Source organism: Micropterus salmoides, unplaced genomic scaffold (genome assembly GCF_014851395.1).
Source record: "Micropterus salmoides isolate LMB-PRFRI ecotype aquatic unplaced genomic scaffold, ASM1485139v1 Ms_hic_scaffold_9, whole genome shotgun sequence".
Taxonomy (NCBI): domain Eukaryota; kingdom Metazoa; phylum Chordata; class Actinopteri; order Centrarchiformes; family Centrarchidae; genus Micropterus; species Micropterus salmoides.
Genome location: NW_024044681.1, coordinates 10238756 through 10265974, shown reverse-complemented (window position 1 = coordinate 10265974; position 27219 = coordinate 10238756). Strand labels below are relative to the sequence as shown.

The window sequence follows — 27219 nt, the reverse complement described above, 5'->3', positions numbered from 1 at the left end:
CAGCTTTTTCACAATTAAGCCACTCCAACCAGGAGGTTATGGTTAAAAAACAACAACAACAAGGTGTTCTTAGTCAAGATGTTTGCTTGAATAAATGAAATTTAGAAAACTCCTGTGGCTGTTGAACGGTGGTGAAGAGGCACTCAGTTATGGCAGTTGTCTATTGAGGTGATATGATTGATGACTTTAACTATTTCTCACTGCAGGCAGTCCCTAAACAGTGTGTAAGGACATACAAGCAGGCGTGTCTGGATACTTTCAGTTCCTTCACATCATTTATTTACATTTAATGTGGGCAGACCCACTCCAATATTTACTCCAATAAAACAAAATCAATTTTCTTAAAAAGCCTGTGTCATTTTTCATGTATACACAAATCTATCTATCTATCCATCCATCTATTAGTCCCTCCAGGCCTTTATACTGATTGTTGCGGCCTAAAATGTGGCAGTTTTTCTAAAAAATGGCGACGAAAGTTGCAATATTTTGTGGAGTAGTGATGAAATTGCGGGAATAAGTGAAAACTGCAAAGGTAGATTAGATTTTTTTAACTTTAGAATTATAGCTGAATCATTAAACAGTCACTAACCCTGCATATTCAAACCAGCTTACGTTGATTCTTTCAGCATTTGCAGCTGAACGAGATGCAGCAGCCTGCGTCACAGTGATTTGTCTCATCTGACGTCATCCATGCCTTTCTGCCACTCTCCGAGTATGTTTTGTGGCGGCAAATTGTTTGTCAATAAACAATTTCCTATTATATTTGACCACAATACTGCACGTTTTGGCAAAACACTTTACCCCTGCTTTGGTAAAGAAGATCCAGATACTGTTTTTCACCGTTTATTGTTGTCTGCATCACACATGTCTGCTGCTTCTTATAAACAAGAAGTGACAAGCTGACGTATGACAAACGGCTATGATAGGTCAAAATTGGAAACGTTGCGGTGATTGGTCAAAATTTGTTGAGTTTGTGTTAATAGTTGCGATCGCATCATTGCAAAATCCTGGAGGGACTGATCTATCTATCTGAGAGTAATAAAACCAGGTATTGGGGTCACATTAATTTAGGGTTCCTGCTCATATGGGTAATAAGAGTTTGGACAAACTAGCCAAACAAGCTGTTAAAAAAAGCAGATGTCTGCATTTAAACTTTCAAAAGAAGACGATAAAGGACACTGTGCTGTATGGGAGAAAATCGTGAAAAGAGTGGCAGCAGCACTGAGATCCGGAGATAGGGGGGAAAACATTTGCATTCAACTCAAAATAGATTTTGAGAAAAAACAACAAGATTTAGAATAGGACAAAGAGATTGAAACAATTCACATTGCAGGGAAGCATTCAACCGCCACTGTGAACAGTTGTTAGGTACCAAAATGTGCTTGTGAGTTGCAGGAAGTACATTATTATATATTAGAGAAAAGACATGGTGGAAGTAAAGTAACTTAGTTGGGCAGGAGCAGGATTAAAGGAGAACATACTGGAGTGTGGTGGAACAATGGGACAAACCGGACACTGTAGGAGTTATCTAGCTCCAGAAGATGGCAGTAATGCAACACTAAGTATGAAAAGAAGAAGAAGAAGAAGCTCATTTCTGGTGTAGCTGTTTGACATTAGCTGAAATGGGAAGCTAACAGCCGGGGGAGAAGTTTTCTGCTTGCACTTTATTAAAAGTCAGGAGACGTTGATGCGCTAAGAAATGGGAAACAAAGTCTAAGAAAAAGTCTCAGATTTTTATCGACAACACAGGTACGTGACATTTCGGTTGAATGTAACGGTAACTACTTGCTAACTGTTAAACCTCGCTAGCAAGCGGGCTAGTAATTTCTACAAGTGTTATAAGCTGACTAGCCGTTAGCTTAGCAGGCAGGAGCCATCTGTTACAAGGCAACCCGTCAGAAACAGTTGGGGCGGCCATCTCTGTAATTAAGACTAAAAACAAAAAAAGGTCGATTTTTAGTTATTAAAACTGTACATCTTAACTAAAAGGAGGATTTATATTTTGTTAATTAAGCAGTGCTTCTGTTACCGATAATAAAATAACTTCGTTTTATTCTCGTGACACGGTTGTTGTCAACGAACTGACTGTACCTCATAGTTTGCCCTTCCCGGCACAGCGGCCAATCAAAGCCCTTAACATTGTGATTGACTGATCTCGCAGCCAATAGCAACCCTTCAACAAATATGATGGCTCTGTCCGCGGTGTTCGGCGGAGCGGCGTCTCTTTCCGGCGCAGTATGCTGGGATGCTGATGCTGAGGAGCCTCCTTAAACTGTAGCATCGTTAGAGCTCAATGTTTATCGATATGTTGTATTGCCTGAGGTTGCCGCACTGTGTTGACCTTTGTGTGTGCGGCCTGCTGTTGTTTCTTTTAGCGGGGCTGCAGCAGGTGGAAGCAGCAGCCGCCGCCGCCGCGGAGATGGTCAGTCTGAACTGGAAGCCGTTCATCTACGGAGGGATGGCCTCGATTGTCGCAGAATTCGGTAGGCTACGTGATGCACCACAACACGCAGACACTTAACCGTCGTGCACATTGTTGGGTTTATGCGCCCGAGTACCATGGTAGTACATAATCAATGCAAAAAAAGTGTTTTGAGGCGAAGTAAAATTCTGCATCTGCCGAGTTGATGGTGGATGAGCTTTAGAAACGAAACGCGAACGATGCATGTAGCTGAATAAATTTAAAAGCTCTTTGGTGCACATTACATGCATTGTCCTGCAACCTACATTATTCTCAAAGTTAGAATGAAGTTGTTTGCACACTTGCACATTGATCAAAAACATTTTTGGGGGTCTTCTGCTGCAGCTGCATGATTTTAAAAAATAAATATATATATATATATATATATATATATATATATAAATATATAATATATAAATATATATATATATATATATATATATATATATATATATATATATATATATATATATATATATATAAAACCCATAGTTACACTCTTCCCTAATTAAGGACAAAATGTAAAAGTTTTACTAGTTATTTTTGTATATATTGATGCTACTTTCTACTATGCTGTTGATTTTTTTCTTGTGTTGTTCAAAACAAAAAAAGGAAATATGCCATTTCCGATACCTGCATAGAAGTTGTAAGTTGGGAAACTTGGCAGTATGAGGTTTATATCAATACTCTGGGAGAGTTTCTGTTATGATAGAAATTTACAAGCCCCAGTATACATGCAAAATGTCCTCTATAACTCCACTACCTTTTTTTCAGTTAATCATTCCCCTTTTTGTTTAACCCTCAGGGACATTTCCCATTGACCTGACAAAGACCCGGCTACAGGTTCAGGGTCAGTCTCAGTACACTGAAGTGCGCTACAGAGGCATGTTCCACGCGCTCTTTAGGATCGGCAAGGAGGAGGGCGTCCGGGCGCTCTACTCTGGGTATGGAACGTGCTTTTTTTAAGCTCTGCACAAATAACATAACATCATATGTATACACAAGGTTTGTTCACTGATTTGTGTTCTAGTTCAGAGCATGGTAGACAGATACGGTTGAGTGCCATATTACAAAATCTCAGAGTATTATACAATAACTTTTATCTCAGTGGGGAGATGATATTGACCCTGTTGCCTTGAATGATGCTCAACTTTAATGTTGTACAGGTTAAGTCCCAGCATGCTTCTTTGATCATTCACAATACTTACAGGAGGAAACCACTCAATCATAATCACAAAAATAAGTGTAACTGATATTTGTGTTGATTCATCATTGTTCTCTATCAATTTAACACTAAATGAAGATGAATTGCTTGTTTTGTTTTTTGTTATGTCTACATAAATTAGATTGTCACTGACATGGTGTTATAAATGACGCTGACAACAGAGAAGTAGGCTTACATCCTTTAAGGTTGTTCAGTTGGTGTGCATGTTTGATGGGAATTAAGTTCACAGGCTGTGATATAGCTTAATTGTGTAATGAGGTTAAGTTGTTCAGTTAGCACAGCATGAATCAATCCTGCGCGATCTGTAACACTTTATCAGAGGCCTTTCTACCTCCTCTCCCCAGGTCACATGTGGAGCTTTTATTTTTATCTAACCTTTATTTAGAGCTGGTTAAAAACAAATTCTCATTCACAACTCTAGCCTGGCAAGTGGAAGACATCCTATTGAGGGGAGGTATGAAACATAAGGTAAACGGGGACAATCAGATTAATGAGACATGAAAAGAAAAAACACCACCCGACTGAACCTGCAGGGCAACACAACGATACAGGAAGCCCAACAAAACATATATTTTGCAACAGAAAACAAGGCTTTAGTAAGGGATAATATGCGTTAGATTAAGATTCCATCACAACTTAAATTCTTGAAAAACATCTAAAGAATTTCCTCTGAATTTCAGCAATAATTTCCAAGAAGTGTGAATACAGTCCCAGAAGTCTTGATGTTCCCAGGATGAAAAGCTTTCAGCTAAGCTGAATGTGCTGTTAAAGAAAATCTAGTTACTTCTTCTTGCTGCACACTTGTGATATGCTCCATGCTGCTGATAGAAACATGTGCTCAAAATAATATGCAGTAAAAGGCTTTTCTCACAGAGCTGAAGCACGTTGTGGGTGTTATGTGATGTTGCTGAATTCAACAACAGATTTCAAAGAAGCCCCGTGGGACAGGAAATGTGTTCCACTTTGAATCTGGTTAAGAAGGAGCTTCTTTTTGACTTTTAAAGCCGTGGGCATGACTCAAGTGTGTGTTTCTACAGTTGTTAAGATTCATCTCCGCTTTTGAGTAACCGGATTTCACACTCCTCCATAAGACTGACATTTTGTCACACAAACATAATAAGTTGAAGGAAGTAATAGATAAGCATTCACTCATCTTCTGCACCTGCCTTCAGTTTAACTGTAAAGGTTAAAAAAAACTTATTTTACCTCTCTCCTCTTAGGATTTCTCCCGCTCTGTTGAGACAAGCTTCTTATGGGACAATCAAGATAGGAACCTACAACTCTCTGAAGAGGCTGTTTGTGACTCATCCAGAAGGTGAGTTTTAACTATTTCTACCCTCGAACATCTTGTCTTCTACCTTTCTGCTAACCTCTTTTGATAAACTCTTTCATCATAAAGCTCTAAAAGGAAAGCCTTTCTGAGGGGAAGGAAACTAAACCTTTTAATTCACAGGCTTTAGTTAGTTAGCTTCACAGATGTCGCCTGGAACCGTGAGAGCATTTTCGAGTTCAGGATATTAATCTGGAAAAACAGCTGGCCAAACAAAGAACAGTTGAGGTGGATTGAATAAAACTGGCAGCGAGCAACACTGTCTATTAAATTTAGATTCATTTTTGCATTACGTCTCTGACTTGTTACAGTCTGATGCAATCTTTTGGAAACTACGATTGCTCTATAAGCGTTGAGGACTGTTGAAGTAGACAAAACAACTATGATAGGCTGAGTATATCATCCAGCAGCAACAGCCAAGGGTTGGGCATTAGTGGCACCAAAGTCATTTTCTAACATTTACATGTTGGCCAGTTATCTGATGTGATTTTCCAGAGTAGGGCTGGGCGATATGGCTCAGATTTTTAGACTGTGCCACGATATATTATACATATCTTGATATTAGGGCTGAAACGATTTATCGAGTAATTCGATTACTACAATTCATCGACACAAATTCTTTGCATTGATGCTTCGTTTAATCCATAAAACTGTGTAGCGCACTGTTGCGCACGGACAATTATTACTGTCCCACATTGAGCTTACGCTGTGATTAAGTGAACACAACGTGATTTGATGGCGCTTTTTGCAAAGTGGAGGAAGAGAGAGAAAATAGCGAGGGGCGAAGAAGAGACTGGCCAGAAAAAAAACTCAGAAAGTGTCCAAAGTATGGGATTATTTCAAGCTAAAAGAAACTGTAGCACTGTAAAAACTAAACTTACGTAGCCTACTGCAACAGCACGACGGAGAAATGCTTCAGCATCTGATCAGAAAGCACCCGGTCTAGCATCAAGTCCACGGAGAGGACCCATTTACAGGAACTTTGACATTTAACTTAAATCACGATTGATTATTGAGTTGAAGGCTAGCAAAAGTAAGCCCCACTTCTCAGCTGTAAATGTATTCACGTGCGTTTGTTGTTGTTCTTCGCCTGGTTGGGCTGTGAGTCACAGTCATGAGTCACACTGCTGATCTTGATACGGGCGGCGCCAAGCAAAAGTACTTCTAATTATATGACAACGATGAATCGATGAAATAATCTGTAGAATACTTAATTACTAAAATCATCGTTAACTGCAGCCCTATTTGGTATACACACGCTGATGTACGTTAGGTCTGTGAGTGTGAAGAGAACTAATTCGATATGTGAGTGATACCTAAGATGGAGAATGAAGTGTAATTAAAACAGTGAAATAAGAAACAAGCTAAGTTTATAATGTAAAATAAACCCCTGCATCTTTTCAATACCAGTATCTGTGTGACCCACAATCCTCTCCGAGTTGGTCGGCCAAGTTAACAGCACCACCTCAATTTCTGGCTGGTCTCGCTGTAACGTTATTCTTTATGGTTGCAGCCGTCAGCTCTGGGTGAAAACGGCTAACATGGTTTGTGTCCACACCTCTAAAAAATATGGTAAAATTGTTTTCACTCCCTTCAGTAGCCAGAAGTGCAGTGAAGCTTCTTTTGTTGCACCCTTGACGCCTCTATGGTGCCCTGAAAGTTGCAGAAACAGTCCTCACAGGTTTTTCTGCATTTACTTGACAAACGTGACAAGCTGCCAAAAAGGTAGTGATGAATGAAATCCAAATGGGACCTGTAATAGAAGTGCAAAATAAAGTGTATTTAATAAACGCATCATAGCATGGGTTCGACATTTAGATATTTGTATAAATTTGAGAATGTCGATTACAATTTGACCTACAAACTTTATTTTGTGTGTTTCTATCTTAAGAAGTTTAAGACATTTAATCTTATTTTGACAATATTTGACATATCAAAGCTTATTTTAGTCTTGAGGACAACTCAACTGAATTTCAAAGGGATACACTTACTAGTATTACATTTTAGGGCTAAAAATTAATGAAAGGAACATTTAAAGTTGACTTTATTGTTTGTAAAATGTTTAAACATGGTTATTTAATCACTTTGACTTAGCTTATCTTCTGTTAGAATAATCTTTTGTTAGGTGAGTCAAAACATTTATTTCTAAACTGCTTTAAATTACCTTCTTCTAAGTCTCAAAAAAATTTTCCTTCTGTTTGGACTTGCGGGCCTTCCCTCCTCTTTTGTTTATGCTGGGACACTTTGCATGCGTCTTGGGTGTTTCAGTGGCATCTGTTTTACATTACAAACTTGGATGGAAGGGAGTTAATGATCCATCCATCCATCGTCAACTGCTTATCCTGCGTACAGGGTCGTGGGAGAGTTAATGATATTCTTTTCATTTGTTGTAAAATGACTTCAAGTATGAGGTGGTCAACAAAGATTTCCACTTGGGAATCAATAAAGCGTAATCACATTAGCTTATTTCACTTTAGTTTGTCTTTGAACCATCAGAATTGTTGTAAATAATGTGTCATCAGTGCACAACCCCGGGTGATATTGGTGCAGTGACACTAGTCTTTCACAACATCTGTTAAACCGAATAGGTTTTGTTTGCACAGCAACAATACTGTATGGATGTAGCCCTCCCCCTGCAAAATAAAGGGCTGGATGTGTCGTGACAACCTGTGTTGACCCTCCTGCAAACTGTGTGTTAACCTGCCGGCACTAATTTGCAAGCTAAATATGTGGGGATGATGGAAGGGAAGAAGACAGAAAGAGAGAGGAGAGGGGAGGGAGAGCGAGTCGGTCCACATATACACTATAGCTCCTATCTGACATAGATCTTAGATTTTGGATTAGATCTTAGAAGTAAACAAATCCTCAATACAAAGAGCTGACATGATTTGCTATTTAGGGAGGCGCCTCAAATCAATCAAGACTTGTCAGCTTGAGAGGTGGAAGGAAACCAACTTGATTTATTCGGAGAGCATACATTTGGATTTTTGTAACTTTGCTCAGACAAAACAAGATATTTGAAGATGCAGCCCTGAACAGAAAATAATCTACAGATTATACGACAGTGAAAATAATTGGTTTGTTCCAGACCTGAATTAGAGCGGTTAGTTGTAGACCATTACCATGTGATGATTTGTGTCCATGAAGAAGAATGTTTGAAGAGTTGTTAACTGCTGTTCAGTAAGTTCATGCACCATAGGGCCAAAACAACGGTCACAGGGAAACCTACACCATATTCGGGGGGGAAAAGAAACTAAAATAAATCCTAGATCCATAAAAGTGGATCAGTTTTTGTTGTTGGGAGCGCTGACGTTCATTTCAGCCTCCGTGTAGAAAAACACAGGGAGCCGCTTCAGTTACCAGACGAATGGGTTTGCGCTACATTTATCAGCGATTTGCTGGCGCCAGCATGTTTCTGAGACTCACAGGAAGTTTGCGACCACAGGCTCTGTCTCCTCTCTCCGTCTGCCTTTTTATTTGCCATTCGTCTTTTCCCATTGACTGGTTCCTTCTTTATCTGGCTAATCCTTTCACTAACTCTATTCCAAGTCCCCGTACATCTTTTCTTTGTTCTCTTTCTTCCACTTTGTTTTTCTCTCCCTCTGCTTCTCCTAAATATTTAATGGCCAATTAGTGTTGTAAGATAATATTAATAATAAATCTAGGTATGAGAACAGAACGGAGTGATTGAAGCTAATGAAGTGGGTTTTGTAGTTTGTCATTCATTTGTGAGGAAAAGGTAAACATTTTGGAAAAAAAGTTTATTTGCTTGACATGAGAAGATTAATACAAATCTCATGTCTGTGCATTAACTGTCACAACGTGCTGAGGCTATCTTAGCATAAAGACTGGAGCCAGGGATGAATTTTTGTTTCTAAGGCTTCACCTTCGCAATGTACAAAGTGCTCTTTTTTGTTTGTTTGTTTGTTGTTTTGCCTTTCCAATCTGAATGCCTTCTGCCACACTGGTGCCACTGTGTTTTGAATGCTTGTTTTGATACAGGCTTGGGTTTGCCATGTGGTTGTGGGGAGATCGAACGCCCCATTCCCTTTTCCAAAAAATGAACGGTGCGAGGACCGCCACACTAACTGTTGGTTAGATTGATCAAAGATCACTGTAACTATTGTTCTAAACTCAACCCATTGTTATTTTGTCTCCCCTTCCTCCTTCTTCTCACTCCAATGTAGACTAATCAGATAAACCGCTTGCTAACACTGACAAACTCTTCTGAGGCTTATTTCTAACAAGGTTGCGGTTTATTTAAAGCCAACCTAGATAGTGTGGAGTTTCTCCAACCATGGGCACTTGGTTATGTTTTAAAATAGAGGAGCAACCTTACAACGATAATTGGCGGTGGGTCTGGGGGTCCTCCCCCAGAAACAAAATGTAATATTAAACAAATATAGGCCTTTTGCACCGCTTTGACAGTCCATCACGTGTAGCTTTGTGGTAAAAAGCTTACGTTGATGTACCCATGTGGTGTTTTCTAAGTAGATTATAGCAAATATTAACACTATGCAGATAACCTGAATTAGATGAATGAATGATGAATGAATGATTTCTAATTATGGCTGGGTGATATCGCCAAAAATGTTATCACGATAAAAACATTTAATATCATTTGATATCGATAATTATCACGATAAATGTCAAATCATTATTTCTTTCAAATTTAAAGGCTGATTTTTGCCCCTGAATCAAAATTGAAGGGCCAGATGGGTTAATTGTATGGTTAAGAAAATAAACATCTCAATAGAAAAATTAAGTGCTAATTCGTTCGTGATTCTAATGAATTAAATCAAATATTTATTGTTGATATATTGAACATTTGTTATATTGGTATTGAGGAAAATTACATTGTGATAATTATCATTATTGTTTTATTGCCCAGACTTTTTTTCTAATATTTTTTTCCAAAACTCTGTCTGTGACTTAAACACTAATAACTCTAAGTAGTACAATAATCCCTGAAAATAACTTCTTGCCTGTCATTTCTGACTTTCTCGTAGTAACTTATGTTCAGAGTTCATAGAATGTGCAGCTTTGCTAGAAACAAAACAGGATGTAAAAAGAAATTGTTGTGAAACTGCACTCTTAAAGTGTAATTTTCAACACACGCATAATATGTGTCTTGTTTGGATCATAGCAGTTTTCTTTGTTTGTTCTAAATAATAAAATCCAAAAAGAGACGTACCTGCCACGACACAACATTTGATAAGTGAACCAAAAAGCAGTGGACGAAGTATTCAGATCCTTTAAGTAACAGCACTAATGCCACACTGTAAAAGTACTCTGTTACCATCAAAAGTTCTGCTATGAAAATGTTACTTAAGTAAAAGTAAATATACTAAGTAAAAAGTACTGAATGCAGAAAAATGTCCTGTGTGACTGTTATACTATTATATATTATATCATTAGATTAATAATCGTCATGCATGTAAAGCAGGATTTTACTGCTGTAGTTGGTTGAGGTTGAATTCATTTTGAACTATTGTATCAAACTGCAACTAATAATTATTTTCATTATAAATTAATCAGCTGATTAATTTCTCCATTATTTGATTGAAAATATTACCTGTAGTCCACGGTGACACCTTCATAGTGCTTGTTTGTCCAACCAACAGACCAAACCTCAGTAACATTCAAATGATCAAAGTAATTAATTTGTGAAGCTAAAACCATGAAATGTTTTTGCATGGAAAAATTACTTACAAAATAAAAAATAGTTTGCAATTAATTTTCTGTCAACAGACTAATCATTTCAGCTTTACTGGTAAAAACCGTTGGGTAGTTTCATTTATAAAAAAACATCATCTCTATAAACTCTTAACATGTTTTGAGTGTAAAAAGCTTAATTTGTAAAGTAACTACTGAAACTGTTAGATAACTGTAGTGAAGTAAAAAAGTACAATATCTCCCTTTAGAGCTGTGGTGTAGTAGAAGTAGAAAGTGGCATGAAAAGAAAATACTTAAGTAAAGTGCAGATACCTCAAATCTGAGACAAAGACAAATTTAAAATCAGATGATTAAAACATATAAGATGATTTTTAAAGGGTTGTTTGTTAAATGTGTTGGATATGTAAGTCTGAACTTGCTCATTTTCTCATTACTTATTCATTTTATTAATTTATTTGACAGACAATGCAAATTGCATAACAGGAAACGAGCTATGAAAGTAACTGAGCTGGAGTTATCCTATAAGGCTAATTTATATCTGACAATTATGATACTAAAGCAGCTCTTTAGTGTACGAAAAGTCCAGGTCTATGAAATTTAAATGGGGGGGGATACTCAAATGAAGTCAGCCAGTAGTTCCTTTTTCTTTGTAAAAAGATTTCACCACATAATAAAGCAGCCAATAAAATAGTTTTACCAGGACTGTTGTCTCGTGTGTTGTGCTGAATAATCACACAAATATTTTTTCCCAAACAAGATCAACTAGTGTCTTGAAAATTACACAATATCTAAGTGAAGAGCATGCATGCTATCGATGGAAATAAAATATAATCACCGTAGACATCTATACATAGCATATTACAGCCAAATCATTGTGTTTGGTTGCTTTTGGCTGGGTGTGTTAATTGATATAATTTCTTGTCTTATTCCTGACAGACGAGACCATGGTCATCAACGTCTTCTGTGGTGTCGTGTCTGGAGTCCTCTCCTCCTCTCTGGCCAACCCCACTGATGTCCTCAAGGTGATTTTTAATGCTGGTTACAACTTAGTTAAGTAGTTTTGGCATCTATTGTGATAATTAAAAAATCTTGCCAAACATTTGCTGGTTTCATGCTCCTTAAAAGTAAATGTTTTTCTTTGTTAAACACACACTTTTTTCCAGACAAAACATGACATTTGAAGACGTCATCTTGGGTAATTACACAGGGTATTTTTCACTATTTTCTTAGTTTTACAGAAAAAACGATTAATCAAATTGATTGGAAAATAATTGGAAGGTTTATCGATACTAAAAATAATAATTATTTTTTTGCCAAGAATAATAATTAAACTTGGGGCTCGGCGAGTAATCAAATTTTATTTTCAATTACAATTTGGGTTTCCAACGGTCATGAAATCAAGGTAATGGAGATAAAATGATTAGTGTGCTGCATGCCTTTTTGCAATGATGCTCTCGTGTAGGCTTGTGTTATAAATAAAGCCCACCCCTTTTTCTTTTACAGCAGTCTCTAAAAGTCCAAATTCACTCTCAGCCAGGCTGCAGCATGTTTAGTTCGGCTCGAGCCAAGATGGCCGCGGTTATAACTGGCACAGCTTGCTAGTCACCATCATTGGCTTTTCCCATTAAAACCCGATGTAACGTTTTCGTTCTTCTACCTTTAAGACCAAATGTGACATATGCACGTTTTAGTATATATAATCGTTTTCAAGACAGATGACTGATAAAATGCATCGCGATCAACTGAAATACCAGTGGGGTAGCTGAAATGCCTTATGGGATTTATAAATTAAAAATTTTCTTTGTTTGATTTTACAAAAAAAAAAAAAGGAACATGTGAATGAACACAATGCGAAGACAATCATTTACAATAAAAGCCAAACGTGTAAACCCTCAGGATTTACGAGGTTGTTTTCAAACAATGCCTTAGGTTTTACAATGCTTTTGTGAAGGTGCCATAGGTCTTCATGGGCAGGGCTTAAAGTTCTCCGGCGCTGTGCCGGTATTCCGGCGCGAGGCGTTTTTTTTTATTCTACAATATATACCCTAAATATGTCTGTGGAAAATATTCTCGTATATTTTTTAACTGTGTGACGTGCCAGTCTTCCTCTGCACAATTGGTGGCTTGGTGTCGGTGTATACCGAAAGAAAGTGGTCTGGCACTTCCTGGCTACGTGGACACTCATTGGCTATTGTAGGCCGTTAACAGGGCATGGAAGTTTCTATTGGGTCAATTAAGGTGTCACTCAAAAAGTCAACATACAGCTGAGACGGCTGCAAATAAGTATTTGAAACCTGAGAAAATCAATGTTAATATTTGGTACAGTAGCCTTTGTTTGCAATTACAGAGGTCAAACGTTTCCTGTAGTTTTTCACCAGGTTTGCTGCAGGAGGGATTTTGGCCCACTCCTCCACACAGATCTTGTCTAGATCAGTCAGGTTTCTGGGCTGTCGCTGAGAAACACGGAGTTTGAGCTCCCTCCAAAGATTCTCTATTGGGTTTAGGTCTGGAGACTGGCTAGGCCACGCCAGAACCTTGATATGCTTCTTACAGAGCCACTCCTTGGTTATCCTGGCTGTGTGCTTCGGGTCACTGTCATGTTGGAAGACCCGGCCTCGACCCATCTTCAATGCTCTAACTGAGGGAAGGAGGTTGTTCCCCAAAATCTCGCAATACATGGCCCCGGTCATCCTCTCCTTAATACAGTGCAGTCGCCCTGTCCCATGTGCAGAAAAACACCCCCAAAGCATGATGCTACCACCCCCATGCTTCACAGTAGGGATGGTGTTCTTGGGATGGTACTCATCATTCTTCTTCCTCCAAACACGGTTAGTGGAATTATGACCAAAAAGTTCTATTTTGGTCTCATCTGACCACATGACTTTCTCCCATGACTCCTCTGGATCATCCAAATGGTCATTGGCAAACTGAAGACGGGCCTTGACATGTGCTGGTTTAAGCAGGGGAACTTCCGTGCCATGCGTGATTTCAAACCATGACGTCTTAGTGTATTACCAACAGTAACCTTGGAAACGGTGGTCCCAGCTCTTTTCAGGTCATTGACCAGCTCCTCCCGTGTAGTTCTGGGCTGATTTCTCACCTTTCTTAGGATCACTGAGACCCCACGAGGTGAGATCTTGCATGGAGCCCCAGTCCGAGGGAGACTGACAGTCATGTTTAGCTTCTTCCATTTTCTAATGATTGCTCCAACAGTGGACCTTTTTTCACCAAGCTGCTTGGCAATTTCCCCGTAGCCCTTTCCAGCCTTGTGGAGGTGTACAATTTTGTCTCTAGTGTCTTTGGACAGCTCTTTGGTCTTGGCCATGTTAGTAGTTGGATTCTTACTGATTGTATGGGGTGGACAGGTGTCTTTGTGCAGCTAACGACCTCAAACAGGTGCATCTAATTTAGGATAATAAATGGAGTGGAGGTGGACATTTTGAAGGCAGACTAACAGGTCTTTGAGAGTCAGAATTCTAGCTGATAGACAGGTGTTCAAATACTTATTTGCAGCTGTATCATACAAATAAATAATCTGGATTTTTATTTTTTAGATTATGTCTCTCACAGTGGACATGCACCTACGATGACAATTTCAGACCCCTCCATGATTTCTAAGTGGGAGAACTTGCAAAATAGCAGGGTGTTCAAATACTTATTTTCCTCACTCTATATAATCTATCCATCCATCTTCATCCGCTTATCCGGGGTCGGGTCGCGGGGTCAGCAGCTCTAGCAGGGGACACCAAACTTCTCTCCCGATCCACATTAACCAGCTCTGACTGGGGGATCCCGAAGCGTTCCCTGGCCTGTGTGGAGATATAATCTCACACTGGTCAGAAAATGTTACCAGAATGCAGGAAATTAACTGTTTAATGGTCTAAATCTCCTGGGGGAGGACCCCCCCCCCCCTTATATTTCCACATTGAACGTTTTATCAAACCAGTGTACAATTATCATTTTGTTTTTTTCTTGTGAACCCAGAATTGTGTTTCTTCATGTTTTGTGAGCTGAGTGTATGTCAGAACCCTAATCTGAGTCCCTACGTCCCCGTCAGTTTTCAACACAAAGTTACAGTCTTGCCCCCTACCCTCCATCTTTTGTAAACCCCAAACACATTTCAGGTACAGAAAAATTGCTTGCTTTAAGCCCTGCATGGGTTAAACCTACAGCATTTTACACTGCATACATTAGACTAGCATACTTTTTTCTACTCATAGCTTAAAGGATTATAATTATTATTATTTTTTTAAACCTGGGCTCCATTTTCACGTTTTGTGTCGAAATGACTAGTAGGTACTAAAATGTTTTGGAATCTGTGCAGTAGAGTGCTTCTGCCACCAGCTGCACTGGCTACACTGGCTGCAACAATTTCCTTCGGGGGAATTGCGGCTGTCAAAATGTCAACAAAAAGTTCTTCTTTTTACAGCTGAGGCTCAGACTCTTATGCCAGGTGTCATAGAAAGGATCCCTATCTCGCTCAAGGACTATTCTCTCTCCAACTGACTCACGTTTTAGAGAGAGAATTGTGTGTCTTCAGTTCCCAGGTGTCACCAGGAGTCACTCGTAGGGTGGGTCAAGTGCACTGCACCTCCCAACAGAACACCATGGTTGAATTTCACCATTATGTAATGTTGTTGTCAGCTAAGTGGTTCACCTGTCACCTGCCAAGCCCATCAGATGGAGCCTCCTCGCCGGCCCACTGCCGTCAGCCTGGGGAAACGCTGCCTTGCTGTCACCCTCTTGCGCTCTAAGATGATGTTTTAAGGAGACCTATTATACTGCTTTTCCAGTCGTATATTGTAGTACTGTGACTCCTGTGTGGCAGCTTTGCATTATTCAAAGTTTCCTATCTTATACTGACTCATGTAGGCCTTCATTTCAGCCTCTGTCTGAAACAAGCTGTAGATGCTCCTGTCTCTCAAAGCCCACTCTCTTCTGATTGGCCCAAGACCCTGAAGCATGTTACCAGGCTGTTGTTGTCGCTGGCGGTACAGGCAGACTGAGCGTTGCTGTGAGAGCAAATGACCGTATATGGAACAGCGGCTCCGTATTACGTAGAGCAGAGCCGTTGGTAGAAAAAGCTGTTGAAAACAGAGCGTTCAGAACAGGAGGAAATCTGAGGTTTTTGCTCATAGGGATTTCTTATAAATACTTTAACCTCATTATTTGAATCTTTGGCCATGTTTAACATGAACATCCAACATTGTGGATAAGTCATAAAATAAGGAAAAGCATAATAGGTCTCCTTTATAGTTAATTTTTTAATGAAACATTCAAATTTAGAAGTTCAATAAATATCTGATGTTTCCTACGTCAGTGAGTAACTGTGTTAAATTATCGTAATCTCAATATTGACCTAAATAATTGTGATTATGATATCTGCTGTAATGAAGCAGCCCTAATTCAATTGTTCAGTGAAAATGGTAAGATGTACAGCAAGGTTCTGTGCAAAGGATTAATGAATCAACAGAAAATTAATTGTTGATTAAGTAATTGATCAATTGTTATTAGTCATTGATCAAGAACATGTGCTGATTACATCTGCTCAAATGAGAAGACTTAGCAATTTAAAACCTTTTGATATAGTCACATTAAAATAGTGGCTTTATTCCTACAGAATCCTAATACTCAACTTCAGGCACTGTATGAAGTGCTGTATTGTAAATTAGGCCCTAACATGTTTGATCTTTTGTTTATTTATTTGGTTGTTTGTCTATTTTTGTTCCAGATCAGAATGCAGGCGCAGGGCAGTCTTCTCCAAGGCAGCATGATGTCCAACTTCATCAACATCTACCAGACAGAGGGCACCAGAGGGCTGTGGAGAGTGAGTGCAGGATCACTATAGCCCCTTTTCCACTGCATGGTACCAGCGTAAAAGGGTTTGCTCTTAGTGATGAACCTACACAAGGTTGTTCACCCAAATCTGCTTGTGTGTATTTGGTTTTACAGAGTTTTATAGTGAGTTTCGGCTCATTTTACTGTTTTGGTTTAATTTCACTGGTGTTATTTTTGGCAGCAGCAGGCGTCTATTAAAAAAAGCTCTTAATTACTCACTGTGCACTACCTCTCCAGCACCAACCATCAGGCAAGACACAGTTTTAGACGAGCTGGTGAACAAAGTGGAGCATTTAGCGGCTAAAGAGCCAAAAAAATTCCCTAAGATAAACAAGAGTAAATATTAGACTTTCATTCATGAGGTGGCCAGAAACATGACTCCAAATGGGAAAAAAAGTTGCTCTGTAACTGCTGAATGTGTAAATAAGCAATGTTGCTAACAAATTTGCCATATCAGCATAAAAGGTGATGATGTGTCGATGTTGTGTTCACAACTTGTTCCAGCTGTCCCCTAGTTAGGGTCTAAATAATCTGGCATTTTGAGCACATCTTGGGTAGAAGTACAGAAATTGGTATAGGACATGTTTAACCTAGTTTAGCACAAAGCCTGGAAAAACAGCCAGCCCTAAATTACAATTACACCTTTTAGCTCCATAATTATCTCTCCTTAAAATTTCAATCAATAGCCCGGGCTTTTATTTGCTTCAATCACTAAACTCACCCTGCCTTTATTTGGGACAGGCCTTTAATTCCTTTTGCACAAAACTCACTTAGCAAAGATGGGAAATAGGCTAATATCAAATTGTTTATTTCAACCAAGTATGAATATTACTTGTCTAGATATTAGGATAACATATCAAATACTAATCATTTGATGGAGCCTCAAGAGACAGGCCATCTAGGCCAACCTCAAGAACACACTGGTGCCAATTTTTTTTCTGTAAAATGAACTCAGAGTGTTACGATCACAGTAATTTTCTTCATCGCCCTCCTCCTCAGGGTGTCATCCCCACAGCGCAGCGAGCAGCCATTGTCGTCGGGGTGGAACTTCCTGTCTATGACATAACGAAGAAGCACCTCCTTCGCTCTGGCGTCATGGGAGACACAATTTTGACACATTTCATGTAAGTTAATCCTTTATGATCCATCCTTTATGGGCATTTGACTTTAGAAAGAAGCTCCTGAACTTCAGACTGGTCCGTTAACCTTGTTCCACGTCTGGATGTGCGTGTACAGCTCAAGTTTCACGTGTGGCTTGGCCGGAGCGCTGGCCTCCAACCCTGTAGACGTGGTCCGGACCCGCATGATGAACCAGCGGGTTTCATCGGGAAGCCCCATGTACAAAGGAACGTTGGACGGAGTGATGCAGACGTGGAAGAATGAGGGCTTCTTCGCTCTCTATAAAGGATTCTGGCCTAACTGGCTGCGACTGGGACCTTGGAACATCATTGTATCCTTCTTTAAAACCTACAGAGTTTCTTCACAGCTGGGGGGAAAAACAGAGAAATCAAATAATTTCTAGTTCTTGGAAAAATTGGGGGTTTCCATAAAAAGCCCAGAGTAGGATCTTAAATGTTTGATCTATCCAGATATACTCTACACCAGACTGTTTATACTTTTAATCTGTCTTAATTAGTCTGTGTAATGAGGTATGTTGTTTTGACAGGTATTTAATCGACATTCCTGGTTATTTTCATAAACAGTTTCATGATCAATGAAACTAAATCAAAATATTTTGAAATCGCAGTATAAAATATCAGAACATACAAGGAATTTGCTTTGGCGACTAGGTGCGTGACAAAAGACATAAACCTACATAAATAAATATAAAAATATGAAATTGACAAAATAAACAAGTTACAGAAGGATAATAAAGAAATCCATGTTGCCTATTCCTTAGTCAATGTTCAATTAATTTATTTAAAAGTTTTTATTTTTATTTTAAAGTACTTAAATGTATTGCCCTTGTAGTCGGTCATTGATGGCACAGATGGCCAAACTGAAAGTTAGCAGCCTGATTGTAGTGACAGAGAGAAGTGGAGTCTTCAAAGCATCGCGGTGGGAGTGAACAAGTCTGTTTAGCCCAGTTATTCTACCACACTTTCTCAAGTAGTCTGAAGCCTCCATCCGACATTTACCTAAATTTACAGAGAGCTTTTTTTTTTTATTGGTGCAAATGGACTGTATATAAACACAGACAGAGGTAGAGACATACAATACATAGAAATAGAGGGAGGAAAGGTTTACAAGCAACATATATACCCTGATGTTACATTTAATTGGAGGAAACTAACTAGACAACTAAACTTAAAAAAAAAAGAAAACAACAATTTCATGTGTGTATTTTTAACTGATAGAGAAAAGACAGAAGAGAGAGGCAAGATATTATTCTGAATTTATCCTGAGAACCATCACAGTACGGGTAATTTACTAGCCATAATATTTTTTTTTGTTGCTACTAACACTGACTGGCTTTTATATGAGAATATGATAAACTGCTTATTTGATAGTAAAATAAAGGTGAATGGTCTGTTACTTTGCAAAACTGTACGCACAGCCATGCCAAGTGCAGCAGGTCAAAGTTGACCAAGTTAATGGTCTGGCATTAGGCGAGGTCGCTCAGCCTGTATTCTGTTGTGATACGAATCGTGACGTTTTCCTTAACGCACTTCTCAGTTCTTCATCACCTTCGAGCAGCTGAAGAAGCTCCCGTTTTAACACGAGCACAAACTGGGACTTCGCTGGTCTGTCAGACTGTGTCGGGTGTAAATGGGGTGTGAGCTCGGCAGCGCCTGGAGTTTTGACACCAGTATATTCGCACTCCCTTCAGATTCATCCCAGTGATACAATACGGTATCAGTCATCTGCTCATGCAAATCTTAGATTGATTTCTTTTTTCCTTTTTATTTGCAAAGTGTTTTATTTATTGTCACTGGTTCTGTTTTCGTACTGTTTAAAGGACTGTTGCTTTGATGATTAGTCTCACCCTCAACCACCTTTGACACTCCCCCAGGCAGCTAAACGTTTGGTTGTAGGAGAAGACTGAAAGTTTGGGAGGCTAGATTCATTTCACTTGAGTTGATGAGAAAGACGAGAGTTTATCACCGTGGAATCTTGAGATGACAATTGACGATTGTTTGCTCAGGGTTCCTACACAGATATAGAAAAAAAATGGGATAAGAATTTATTAATAAGCTAGGAATTGCACAGTGCCAGCTCAGACATGCATGGCCACGCTAGGTTTTTGGAGTTTTGAGGAGAAAAGAATATGACATTTTAAAATCAATCAGTGTGTAGAAACCGTGTATGTTAAATGCGTTGGCGCTGCATGACGTGTGCTCGGAAAATAAGTCGGATTGAGCTGTTGACTGATAAGGAATTGCATGGAAGACAACAAAACCGACTGTTATAGGTAGCACAGAATTCACACTGACAGAAAGGAGGAAATATTTCTCAACAACAGTTTTAATCTTTTAAGTTGCCATTCAACACACAAACTTTTGTCTGAATTTAAAGCTGAGGAAAACTTTTTTTTTTTTCTATTATGAATTGTTGTTTTTAGGAAAAGCAATTACCAGAGACACATTCAAACCCAATCTCTGAACATCTGTGATCTTAATGAGCCACTGAAGTTTAACTTGAAACAATCAAAAATCTGAACCAAAGCCTCTAATGACAAAAGGAGGAGACACTTTCAACCAAAACAAAGTCTTTTATTTTAAAGTTAATCCAAATCAGTGGGTTTTGTTCTGCAGTATTAGGAGCTAATAGAGTGCTAGCAGTCCATAGTTTTATTGTTAAGCCACGAGACAACAATCCAGCACATAATGTAAATCGCTCTACAGAATATATCTCACATGGAGGTGGATCTATATTATCTTGCGCATGTCCAGGTGTTTTATTTTGATCTAAAGTCATGGCATGAATAGAAAAGTGGCGACTGGTGTGGATAAAAAGTGGAAAAGAGTCCCTCTGTGCCAAAAAGTCTTTCTACTAAACTGGGCTAAATTTATTTGCAGATAATTCTGAAAAATGTTTCGTTTGCAGCAAATGAGTAAAATTTTGTTCACAGGAGAAACTCAGAAAGTATCTGAAAGTCAGTGTAGTATGTTGTTTTGAATTTATAACACATTTGAATATTGTGGATCACATTCTGTAAACTCAATGTAAAACAGATCAAATGTTGTTTAATTATTTTATGGGGATCCCATACGTGTACAATATCTTAACAGTAATCCTAACGCATGCTACAAATGATTTGCAAATACTAATTGTCCCTTGTTTGACTTGCACAGTCCACGCCAGGTGACCTCAGTCTTTCATCCACCTGCATCACCAAAACTTTTCTTTATGTCATCAAATATTATTATATTTTCAACCTATTTTTTGTCATTTTTATTTGTTTCAAAAGCTGATTGTTATTATTTTCTCAACTTTTGCTGCTTTCATCTACATATACAGTAGGTTTTTCCTTAGCCTGCTTCTCCTTTTTCTGATTAAAAACGCATGTCCTTTTGCCCCGAAATGCATCAGCTATCCTCACAGCTGCAAAGATCTCACAAACGGTCTTTGACCCTGATTGCGGAGTCCAAAATCAAACCATCAATGTTTCCAAATGTAAACCCAATATCTCGAGCGTCACCAAAGTGGGTAAAATATGTATCTGTAAGGAGTTCATTAACTTCGCACACTTGATTTTAGAGTTTGTTGGGAACTTGTGCTGAAGAGTGGAGCAGGTTCGAGAGGCCACGCAGTTTTGAGTGTGTGTTGAAGTCCTATGGCTGGACTCCTGAGAACAGTACGTTGGAAAACGTTTATGTCAGGTGTTGATGTAAAGATATTTTAGTCCTGGAGTTGTCGGAGAGTTGCACTGTTACAGCCTCACGCTTTTACAAATAATGGTACTCGGTCATAATGTTGCTCCTCTGCCTACGCTGATGCCTCATTACCATATTGAGTGTGTGGGTTTTGCGTTTTTATTTTAGTTACTGTCTACAGATTATAGTTCTCAGTATTTAAGTTAAGGTTTAAAAACAAGTTTCAAAACATTTCAGTGCGTTTGAGAGGAGATGTGTTACCTCAGCAGTCGTGCTTTCCTGAGCCATTTAGCAAGTTATTCATAGTACTGTGTGTCACAATATAAACCACTGCGACCTGTGATTCATCCATAAATTCATCTGGATTCTGATCAGGTTTATTTGAAGTTTAACCACCTTGATGAGTAACCATTTAGTGTCAGTAGAGTTGTGAATGAGTTTAAGTCGGGTTATAGATATTCAGTGTGTGAGCGTAGAGTTAATCTGAGATTGACTTGTTCAGCCTATTAAAGGGTAACTTCTGTATTTTTTCAACCTGGACCTTATTTTCCCGTCGTTTTTGTGTCTATTGGTCGAGTAATAAGCGAGCACGTTGCAGTCGGCAGCAGCGAAACAGCTGCAATGTAATCCTTGCAGGCAACTGCGCCACGTCAAAGTACATCCTCTAAAGTGCTTGTTTTTGCCACGGAAAGGCTCAGATTGTATTAATAAGTGTCTGACAACATTGTGGAAAGAATTCCTACAGAGATAGACCTTCTAAGATCATTTATGTTTAACCAAAAACAGCTACTATATGACAGTAATTTTGTAGAATACAGGAGTTGCTGTCGCCGCATCAGTCGGTTAGTTTGATTGTGTTATTGCGTGAGGTCCCGATCAGACAGAAAGCGTTTTGCAGGTTTGAAAACGCAAGGTGCCTTTTTTTTTTTTTGGTTGAATTTTTTATGTTGCTAGGCAATCGAATCAAAGATTATAGCGCCAGCGATCTGTAATCTTTGGTTTGCTGCTAAGTAATAACTCATATTATTATATTAGCAGAAACTTGATCACAACTCACAAGGGGCGCTTGCTCTGGCATTGTTTGAGGGTGAGAGGTGTACAAACACGCAGGAGACGGGGAAACGGAGATCCGTGTGGGTACATTAGACCCTCAGAAAGAGGAGACACCACTGGTCGGACCACCAGCTGGTCCAGGAGCTTCGTCTCAATGATGGTCGGTTCAAGGCTTATTTTAGGATGACTCGGGGACAGTTTGCGCTACTTCTAAAACGCAAGGCGCAGAACGCTCACTGCCAATAGAATACAATTTAAAATACGCCCCTCTCATTGCAAAAAACTCATTCTGTCTGATGCTGTCTGTTTTTGTTTATTTAAAAAGTTAAAAACAACATAGTCACACAATAACACAAACTATCCGATCGAGGCAGCAGTTTACCAAAACGGGAAAAGTACTATTTTTGTCAAGGGTGTCCAGGTGGCTTTGATAAGAGCGATGCAGCGGCTGTTTCTGGTTAAACAAAAAGGATCTTACCCTTTTAAAAAAAAAAAAAAAAAAGATCTATCTCTGTAGGAATTCTTTCCATAATGTTGTCAGACACTTTTAAAAACAATCTGAGTCTGTCGGTGGCAAAAACAAGCGCTTTAGAGGATGGACTTTGACGGGGCTCAATTGCCCTGTTTCACTGCCGCCTACTTCAGCGTGCTCGCTTAATACTCAACCAATAACAGAAGTTACCCATTAAGCTAGATTGAGAAGAGGCAGCAGAGAAACACAAGAATCTAAATTGTTAATCAAGCTGGTTTTAAACGTTTTTTTGCTACCCAAAAACTCACTTGATGCGCGCCTTTGCACATTGTTGTGAATGTAAATGCTGCTGTGATACCTGGTCTGGTAAGTTGTTAAGACCAGTGTGTTGTGTTAGGAAGCTCAGCACAGCAAGTGGCAGCATATCTCAAGTTGTATTTTTAGTAATTTGGGCGGACTGACATCAGTTTATTGCATGTTCACGTTCTTTTTAGTGTTACACAAACTGTCCAGCCTTTAAAACGTCATGTATGTCTGTGATTGTGTAGTAAAAAGTTGTAGTTTTGGCAAAATTATTCTAGGACCATATTTGGGAATCTTACGTTTTAAGCCTTTTCAGAGTTTCATCTATTTTATAATTATTTTAAAGACTTTTTTTTTAATGTTAATCTGAATTGACTTTAAAACGATTCATGTATTTGTTATTTAACTCTGTTCTGTGGACCTGGGAACAGTTCAGAGGATGATGCGGCCCGTTCCCGCTTGAATCGACAACATTAACAACTCTTCAGTTTTTTGCCAGATAATTCATTCCCATCAACACCAGGAGATCCCTTTTAAAACTTTCCAACCCTGTTTCAGCTCTGACCATACAGCGCATCGTGTGCTCTGTTTCACCTGTAACCACACCCAACAGTGATGTCACAGGGTCCCTGAGTTAACCTGTACATCACAGCAGCAAGATCAGAAGTTAAATTACTGAAGATTTTACTGAAGAAAACTAAATGAATGTACTGTGTTTAAAGCAGAGCGGCTAGGATTTTTTTTTGACAACAGCGATTTAAAATTATTCTTAAAGGAACAGCTCAACAAATTGGGAAGTGGGAAATGTGCCTAAAAACGTGATTTTACGGGGAGTGATGTGCTGTAACAGTTTCTTGGTGAACAACAGTGACTTCCCTTGAAGTGCTAGTCGTCAAGAAGTAGTTAAAGCGCATAACTCCAAAACCACAAATTGACTGTACGAGAAAATGATTCAGCAAAATGTATCAGCTGTATTAAAAAGTATTTGGCCAACGGTGCAAATATGCGGGTCACTGAAGTTGAACTTGACCAGAAACATTTGCACAGATTTACGTCACCCCCTCCTAGCAAATCCACTAATTGTACCGATTCCATTGGAATTAATTCAAATTGCCACAAAATTTATTCTCATACCGGCATCGATTTTTATAAGAACACGATTCACTATTTCATTGATGAAGGAATCTCTTGTGTTGTCTGATTTTTTTTTTTTTGCAGAAACCTTGACGAGCATATTTTAACTTCACTTAGAACAAGTTGTCCATTTCACACACCAGCTGTGTGTAAAATGTGTCGGCAGCTAATAAAACAGACTAGCTTTGAGCTAGTTCATTCTTAACCTTGGGAGAAGTAGTTTGCCAATATAATCTGAACTAAAGGTCCACTTACTTGCTTTTTATAAACCAACCGCAGCTCAGCTCCGTTATATGAAACTTCGGTCACGTGACACCAGGAGGTCGTACAGCACATGTTTAAAGATGATCTTTGGCGTTGGATGTGAAAGCCCAGCTTGATCTTGGTCTATAACCTTTCTAGTCTCTGCTGTGACCGGTTGTGGCGTGATTTTGACAGACAGCTGATGTTGTCTGTCTCTTGAGTTCATTCGGTCTCTCGTCCAGGTTCCGGTCTTCAGGGTGTACCAGCAGAGATCTCAAGCTGTGGAATAGTTTGTGGTAAGTGCCGAGTTCTTGTAACTTGAGGACTGCGGCTAGACGTTCAGCCACGTAAGGGAGTCCTACTGTCTTGTCCTGTCAGGTCTGGATTATCCGTTTGTTGACAGTCTTTCTCAGCAGACCGGACAAGGTTGTGAAGTGGACTTTGAGTCAAGGATTGGCTTTGACACAAATCTGAATGATCGTCAGTGTCACAGTGATTGTTGAACTCTGACGAGCCTTGTGCTCATAATTGTGAAGCGATTTATCTTGTGAGAGAGAGCTTGTGTTTGATGGAAGGAAAGAAGTCAGAAAATAGTTTCCTCCACAAGAGAACCTCTACAAAATGTTTTTCTGGTGTGCCATGATCAGATTTTTTTTTTTTTTTTAAAGGTTTCACAACTTTTAAACATGTTAAATCTGTAAACTTCTCTCTCGCTTGTAGTAAATTGTGGTTTTATTTTGCTTTTCATTTGCTTGTTTTGACTCACTATAAAACATTTCATATTTTACACAAGCTAAACACCCACTTTCCCTTCAGACGTCTAATCCCTTTCCTAGCAATCTGTTCATCTACCTGTGACTGAATCAAGTCTGTTTGGTTTGCCTGTCTCATGTTGAACAAAACTAAAACACAGTTGCACTTATCAAATTAAGAAGATATTGGCCATTAATTTAGTATTGGATTTTGGCTTGTTGGCATCATTCCTCCTGATCACAGCCTGGAAACCTGCGAGGAAATTGTTTTTCTGGATATTTAGTTTATTGGTTTGTTCAGTGACACTTCTTTTAAAATGAATGAATTTTTTATTTATATTTGTTTCATTTAAAGGCCAAATAGTTGTGCATCTTCTAACAAACAGAGGAGATTTATTCATGTCCCACTTCTGTCAAGATGCTTTAGTTCAGAGGCATCAGTCAAAATGTTTTGTCATTCTGATTTTAATATACTTTGAGTGTGGAAACTGTTATTAATGGACAAATCTACACCTGTGTGGCCGTCTGACAGGAGAAGAAAATATAAAAATAAATATTTTTGTAAATTTTCTCTTCACTTCCACTTGTTATTTGCACTTTGCTGTATTGTTGCCGTCTATAACCTTTATGCTTGATCACTGGATGAATTTCTATAGTGGAAGATTTAAGATTTTTTTGTTATTTTTCTTTGACTGATTGGGGTTGGCTTTATACAAATTCAATGTTCACTCAAATAAAATATATGCTGTGATTGTTTCTGTATCAGTTCATTTATTTCTTGTTAGTTTGGTGGTAAAATCACTTTCCTGGATTTTAATATTTTAAATATGGCAGTTTGGAAGAAGTAATTTTGATTAGTTAGTTTCTCTCTATACAGAAACTAGAACCTTTACCAGCTGCTCTAGGACACGCTGTCATGTAGCGTCTGCATGTCACCACAGGAAGGTGCTGTTGACTAAAACAATGTACCTGCAACAAAAAAAAAAAAAAAAGAGACAATTTGTTTATCACATTTTCAAAAAATAGAGTGAGGAAATTGTAATCTAGTATATCTGATGTAGGTCTCAAGAGCCCAAAATGATTTTTTTTTGTCTGACCAACAGTCCAAGGTCCAAAAAGTATGAGTTTAGGATCATATTACACAAAAAGCTGCAAATCCTTACTTTAAGAAGCTGGAACAAGCACATTTTTGCTTAAAAACTTAGTTGATTATTTTATTTAACTGACTATTAGATGAATAATTTTAACTGTTAAATAATTCAAACTAAATAAAGAATTGGAAAACATCAAATGTGCCTCACAATGTGGCGGTGCCAGATTTTCATGCTTTTGTTACACAGACTGTTAGAGATATATAAAACATTTGTGTCAGAAGTTGTTTGTTGTCCTTTAGTTATGAATGTGAGATAAAGACTTTTTTATACAGAATAAGGAATACTGATTCTTTTTCAGCTTTACAAAATGGTCAAAACATCTTTCTATTTACTTGTTAAGTTGTTACAAGGATAAATATTTTTAGGTGAAGTTATTAAAGACATATATATATATTGTTTATGTCTGAATACCTCTTATGATATGGATGAGTGGAATAATGAAATATTAGGCCTACACTTTTTATCTATTAGATCTATCACAACGTTTACATATAGAAAACATTGTGTTGCCTTGGTGATCTTAACAGCATTTTCTGCAAAATGCAGCACTTCCCAAGTGACCGAGGACTTGATGATATTGTGGATTTCTCTACAACAGCGAGGACGAGACCAATCCAAATGATTGGTGCAGACATTTTCAGTCATCAAAGTGATTCATTGATTTAGTTTAAAAATGGATTTCACTGCACAGCGATGGGGTGAAATGTTCAAGGAACTTTAATATTAGTAGTTAGTAGTAGTAAGTGAGAATTTTATTAGTA

The 27219-nt window shown here is 38.6% G+C and overlaps 1 protein-coding gene across 2 annotated transcripts; it reads left to right on the top strand.

The window, feature by feature from the left end:
- Nucleotides 1–1449: 1449 nt before the first annotated feature.
- On the top strand, nt 1450–26056 carry slc25a14 (solute carrier family 25 member 14). Of its 2 annotated transcripts, XM_038708433.1 has the most exons (9): nt 1450–1749; nt 2376–2483; nt 3267–3405; nt 4907–5001; nt 11629–11714; nt 16424–16519; nt 17530–17654; nt 17767–17980; nt 19207–26056. In XM_038708433.1, the coding sequence occupies exons 2-9, from the start codon at nt 2420–2422 to the stop codon at nt 19246–19248; spliced, it is 861 nt and encodes a 286-aa protein (XP_038564361.1). In that variant the 5' UTR covers nt 1450–1749; nt 2376–2419; the 3' UTR covers nt 19249–26056. The 2 variants fall into 2 exon arrangements, with proteins under 2 accessions (XP_038564361.1, XP_038564360.1); XM_038708432.1 differs by lacking the exon at nt 1450–1749 and having other exon boundaries at nt 1770–2483.
- Nucleotides 26057–27219: the final 1163 nt, after the last annotated feature.